The sequence below is a fragment of the Microtus pennsylvanicus genome, chromosome 4, assembly GCF_037038515.1.
Source record: "Microtus pennsylvanicus isolate mMicPen1 chromosome 4, mMicPen1.hap1, whole genome shotgun sequence".
NCBI lineage: Eukaryota > Metazoa > Chordata > Mammalia > Rodentia > Cricetidae > Microtus > Microtus pennsylvanicus.
Window position 1 is genome coordinate 136,652,749 of NC_134582.1, and position 6,000 is coordinate 136,658,748.

The 6,000-nt window shown below is 50.2% G+C and overlaps 1 protein-coding gene across 1 annotated transcript in view; it reads left to right on the top strand.

Moving 5' to 3' along the window:
- The window catches only part of Armc3 (armadillo repeat containing 3), a 93,948-nt gene extending 89,625 nt beyond the window's left edge, over positions 1 to 4,323 (top strand). Inside the window, exon 19 of the mRNA XM_075971106.1 lies at positions 3,733 to 4,323. Coding sequence (XP_075827221.1) covers positions 3,733 to 3,942 — 210 coding nt within the window. The 3' untranslated portion in view covers positions 3,943 to 4,323. The remainder of the gene's footprint in view (positions 1 to 3,732) is intronic.
- The last annotated feature ends 1,677 nt before the right edge of the window (positions 4,324 to 6,000 follow it).

A 6,000-nucleotide genomic window follows, 5' to 3' on the forward strand; every position in this document is an offset into this window, starting at 1 on the left:
TAAACCATAATTCTTATCTATGTTTAGCCATGTGGCTTGGTACCTTTTCTCAGTGAGGCATTCTCATCTTGTTTCCTCAGCTTCTGGATGACAACTGTGTCTCTTTTTTCCTCTTTCCAGAATTCTCCTAGTCTGATTGCCCCACCTATACTTCCTGCCTGGCTACTGGCCAATCAGTGTTTTATTAAACCAATACAAATGACAAACTTTTACAGGGTATAAGAATATTATCCCACAGCAAGGTTACTATTGCTGTGATGAAACACTATGACCAAAAGATAATTGGAAAGGAAAGGGTTTATTTGGCTCATGGTAGTCTATCACTGAAACAAGTCAGAACAAGAACTCAAGCAGGGCAGGACCCTGGAGGCAGGAGCTGATGCAGAGGCCTTGGAGAGGTGCTGCTTATTGGCTTGCTCAACCTCTTTCCTTATAGAACCCAGGACTACCAGTTCAGGGGTGGTTCATCCACAAGGGCTAAGCCCTCCCTCATCAACCACCAATTAGGAAGATGCCCTACTAGCTTGCCTATAGTCCAATCTTATGGAGGCATTTTCTCCATTGAAGCTCTCTCCTCTCTGATGATTCTAGTTTGTGTCAAGTTGACATATAACTAGCCAGAACAGCCACCATATTCTCATCACATCCATTTATATCTCACTCCTGTTCCACACCAGTCTTCTTCATCATCTAAATGCCTTTCTTATATCCTTGGAATTCTTGCTCTCTGAGTTCTTATTTTCCTGTCTTAGAGCTCTTTCTCTTTTATTAACTCTTCTTCTATTTAGAATCTAGGCATGCTGAAGTCAGCAGTATATACAGAGAAAATCTAAATCTGTTCTCACAATGTCTACAACCAGAGTTATGATTATCCTCCCTCGTGACAGTTATAATTTTGTGTTATTTGTCAGGTATTTGTCCATGTAATAGTGAAGAGTCTCAAAAATGGCAGATATTGAATTTACTAACCTTACTTTGAAAGATTTAAAAAAGAAAAAAAATAATACTTGGAAGAAATAGTTTATCCAAGATCAACCAGGTCCATCAATTCCCTCTCTTCCTCATTTCCCTCCTGACCTCTCCTCCCTCTCACCACTGCTTTGCCAACCAACCTGGACAACCAAGTTGTCAATCTTGTCTACTCTGACACACAGGCCATAGAACATGATGGGGGGGGGGCTACATTTAGGTATAGGTGCGTGACAATCTTTTCCAAATTATCACGTACACTTTCCTAATCTCTTCAACAACAAAGCCCCACTCCTGCTCCTCTTCCCTCTGAGAGCTGGAGACCTTCGTGTGTTCCTCATTACAAAGAAAGTACAGTTCTAAATAAAAGTTGGTTCCATCCCTCAACAGCTCACAAGGCCGTGTTCTCTTCCTCACCAGCTCACTGTGCTCCCTCCTCACAGCTCACCATGCTCCCTCCTCACAGCTCACCCTGTTCCCCCCTCACAGCTCACCGTGCTCCCTCCTCTCAGCTCACCCTGTTCCCCCCTCACAGCTCACCCTGTTCCCCCTTCACAGCTCACCGTGCTCCCTCCTCACAGCTCACCGTGCTCCCTCCCTCACAGCTCACCCTGTTCCCCCCTCACAGCTCACCCTGTTCCCCCCTCACAGCTCACTGTGCTCCCTCCTCTCAGCTCACCCTGTTCCCCCCTCACAGCTCACCGTGCTCCCTCCTCTCAGCTCACCTTGCTCCCTCCTCTCAGCTCACCCTGTTCCCCCCTCACAGCTCACCCTGTTCCCCCCTCACAGCTCACCGTGCTCCCCCCTCACAGCTCACTGTGCTCCCTCCTCACAGCTCACCGTGCTCCCTCCCTCACAGCTCACCCTGTTCCCCCCTCACAGCTCACCCTGTTCCCCCCTCACAGCTCACCCTGTTCCCCCTCACAGCTCACCGTGCTCCCTCCTCACAGCTCACCCTGTTCCCTCCTCACAGCTCACCCTGTTCCCCCCTCACAGCTCACCCTGTTCCCCCCTCACAGCTCACCGTGCTCCCTCCCTCACAGCTCACCGTGCTCCCTCCCTCACAGCTCACCGTGCTCCCTCCCTCACCAGCTCACCGTGCTCCCTCCCTCACAGCTCACTGTGTTTCCTCCCTCACCAGCTCACAAGGCCATGTTCCCTCTCTCACCTGCTCACAAGGCACTACACATCTGAGGAGGCAGACACTTGATCATTGTTTTAGGTCTCTAACTGCACTGGCCTTGGGAAAGTACCTGACTGTAGTAGCACTTTTTCGTCTGAGCTATCAGTCCACAAATAGCGACAAGGAGATTTATCATTAATTATGAAAGTTTGGCCTTAGTTTAGCTTGTCCCACTAGCTCTTACTACTTAAGTTAACCCACTTCTATTAATCTACATTTTGTCACATGGCCTTTTACCCTTCTTTCCTTCTGTATGTCCAAGTCCTTCCATGTTTCACTGGTGTCTTTTGGCATAATCTGCAGGCCTAGATTCCTCTTCCTCTCTCTCCACTCTCCCCCCCTTATCTATGCTGCCTAGCTATTGGCCATTCAGTTCTTTATTAAACCAATCACAGTAACACATCATCAAACAGTGTAAACTAATGTTGTGCTTCACGCTAGAAAATAGGGGACAGTAATTTGTTGTAAACTGTTGTAGTGGTTTAGAGTGCTTTAGCAGGAACCAAGAGGTCTGCATACCCGTAAATGTTACGTGGAAAACAGCACGCACAGTCTTTGCATCACACCGGACTGCAATGGTGATAGATTTTGATGCTGTTTGTTCCATGGTCACTTCTTTCTAGGCCTTCTCCCACTAAAGGTCAAATACTTCCAAAATCAAACCCTAAGAGTCCTGGCATGACCACCAAGTTTCATCATTTTGGCCTATTCCAAACTATGTAGTTTGGTGCAGTAACAAATACATAGTATTTTGCATAGTAACAGATACATTTAGTTAAAATGTGAATATACCCACTACTCAAACACAGTTCTGCTCCCTGGCGCTATTTAGCCTTTGTTGAGTACTTATTCTTGGGACTTGGTACCCATTAATTCATCACACAACCATAAAGATACCATGATTCTCCCCAGTGCACAGAGGGGTAAACAGAAGCCTGGGCTTGCAAAACCCTTGGCTTATCACTAGTTGGTAAGAATCTGGGTTAAATTGAAGTGCAAACCAAAGCAGTCTAACCAAGCTCTTCTATTCATCACAGTAAGGGTGAAAAGTTTTAAAATTACTGTAAAGACACAAAACAAAACAAAAACAAACAAAAACCCTTCCAAATCGGGGGGTCAGGGAACTCCCGAGAGATACTTGCAGAGGGGGAGCTGCAGAAAGCCAGAGAGCCCGATGCAGTCAACCACAGTGCACAGCCAACTGGCTGGAAACGGGGTTTACTTCAGTCTCACTGCCTACAGGGATAGAGCTGCCTGGGCTGTGGACGGACTGATGGGTACCCTGGGCGGGAGCCCTGGGATTGCGCCCCTCCAGCCACCCTATCCATCTTGTGCTCCACTACGTTAACTGCCTGAAAAGCGTCATTTCCCAGGTCACTGACACACTCTGAGTCCATGGACGGCAAGCCATCAGGGACAGCCAATGCTCGGCTCCTACCACACTACTCTCCATTTTCCAGCTTCCAGTCCAAGCTTTTCTTTGCATGCCTGTGTTTAATTCTCTCCAGAGGTCGTCTAAGGACCTCTTCCCACCTGTTTGCTTATGGCCCTGAGCCCCAGGTATCTTGCTCCCCCCTCAGGCGCTGGCTGATAAAATCGGTGTGGGCTGCTGCCTGGTGCGCGGTGAGTACAGCAGAGCTTGGAACGAAGTGAAGCTGCTGAACGAGGCTCGGAAGGGCATCATCGGGCGCCTGCCCCCACCGGAAGAGTACATCGTGGATCTCATGTTCCACCCGGGGGCCCTGCTGAAGCTCCGCAGCAGAGAGGCAGACCTCTACTGCTTCCTTTAGTCACCAAAGGAACGCAGGAGCACCCAAACCAGAAATTATCTCCGAGTGCTTCCTAAGAAGGGCACTAGCTGATTTGATAGCTTCAAATAAAGGCCTTAGAGACGGTTTGTGTGTCGAAATAAACTGTGGGTGTGGCTGTGCGTGCTCCGGGGCGCTAGGCTGTGGAGTTCGGGATCCGTCAGGGCCTCCCACGCTCCCCATCCTGACACAAGGTTGCTGTGGGTGAAACCGTTCAGCCCTCTTGGAGCTTAGGACTCATCAACGACGGCGCTCAGCGACTGCTTCCTATGATGGAGTGGGCTTGCCACTGTCCCTCTTGATCTCCAGCATGAGTCGGGTAGCATTTGATTTAAATAAACTCCCGCCCATTTGTGCTGTCTCAGTACTGGTTCTGCCTTTTGAGACTCTAGTATTTCAAAGTAGTTTCTGACTTGATTATTCATGTTTATTTGTTCATTATTTGACTTCTGTTGATTCTGATCCCTCCCCCTCTCTGTCCCCTCGCAATCACCCTCGGCCCCTGCTACCTCCGCTCCAAAACCAAACTAAATATAAAAGAAAAACCAAAACCCAAACAAAACAAACAAGCAAAAAAGAAAGAATCTTGTCCTGAAAGCTGCCGTGCGGACCGCTGGGTTTTACAGTTCACCCTTTAATCTGTTTACCTTTCCTGCAAGTGTTCGCTGCACGGGTCATTGGTCTAGGCTCCAGTCCTCTGGCTTCCCCTGCCACTGAGAAGGTGCCTCACTGGGGCTCCTCCTGCACACGCTGTTGTCGTGTGTCATGGGATCCTGCTGTTTGCCCCTTCCCATGCTCCAACAGCTCACAAGTGAGGTGGATGGTGGGGTGGGCCAACTCACAGCCCTGGTTCTGGGCCTGGGTGGTAGCTGGGGTGGTCAGCCCACCAGGCTTCCCTCATCACCACCACCCAGGAGAGCACGGGCTTGCCTAGTTTGCCCAATGCAGCCTGCAACAAGGAGTGGGGCCAGTTCTCACGCTCTACGGACCTCAGGCTGGGGCCACCCAGATTCATACCAGGGCCAGCTTTACCATGTCGCGCTGGTGAAGTACAGGGCCCTCTCTCCCGATTGCTGTAGGGGGCACACGGGGAGGTAGGGGCAGGGTCTGCTCACTACTGCCCCCAACAACAGGGTCAGCTCTAGTGCGCTACCCAGGTGAGGTGTATAACTTTGTGTGGTGTGTGTGGGGGGCATCTTTCCTATGTGTGGGGTTGGGGGGCATAGGGGGTGGATCTAGCTCTCCCTGGAGGGGAAGGGCCAGCTCTCCTGCTGCAGTATCCAGTGAGGGGCACGTCCATCCATCCCAGGGCCAGCCAAGGGGAGAGCTGACTCAGCAAGCATGGTTTCAATGACTACATGCTAACACCAAACAGGGACATCATCATAAACACCAGTTGCAGCAGGATCCTAGACATGGCCCTCATAGCGACTAGGGTGTGGATGTCACTATGGCGCTGGTATCAACACAGGTCACCCAGATAAGTATGGCCCTCGGGCACCAACATGGTTTCAAATGGCTGAGCAGAATCTGGTTATACTCACGGCCCTCAGTGATAACAGGAGCCATGGACATCAACTCAGATCCTGACTGCTGTAGGGCCATGGACACCGACATGACCCTTGGTAGCAGCCCTGGCTCAAATTACTCCATGACCCCTGATGACAGCACAGGCCACTTAGATCAGCATGACACCGGCAACGGCATGGCCCTCTGACACCCTCGTGGCCACAGGCTGCATTCTAGACCCCAGGCATCTGTATGGTCTTTAGTTACCAAATGGACCAGGAACATCAACACAGAACCCCAGTTGTAGGACTACACATCCAGACATGGTCCTTGGCAGTAGCCTGGGCCAGAATGTCACCATGGTCCCAGGTGACAGCCCAGACTACAGACCTCTGCACAGCCCTCAGTGGCAACAGGAACCACAGACATCAACATAGGCTTCTTGGCTGCTTCAGGGCCTTGGGCCAAGACCTGACCTGATGTGAGAGATGATGTACGCTGTGAATATTTTTATTACCATTGGTTAAGCTG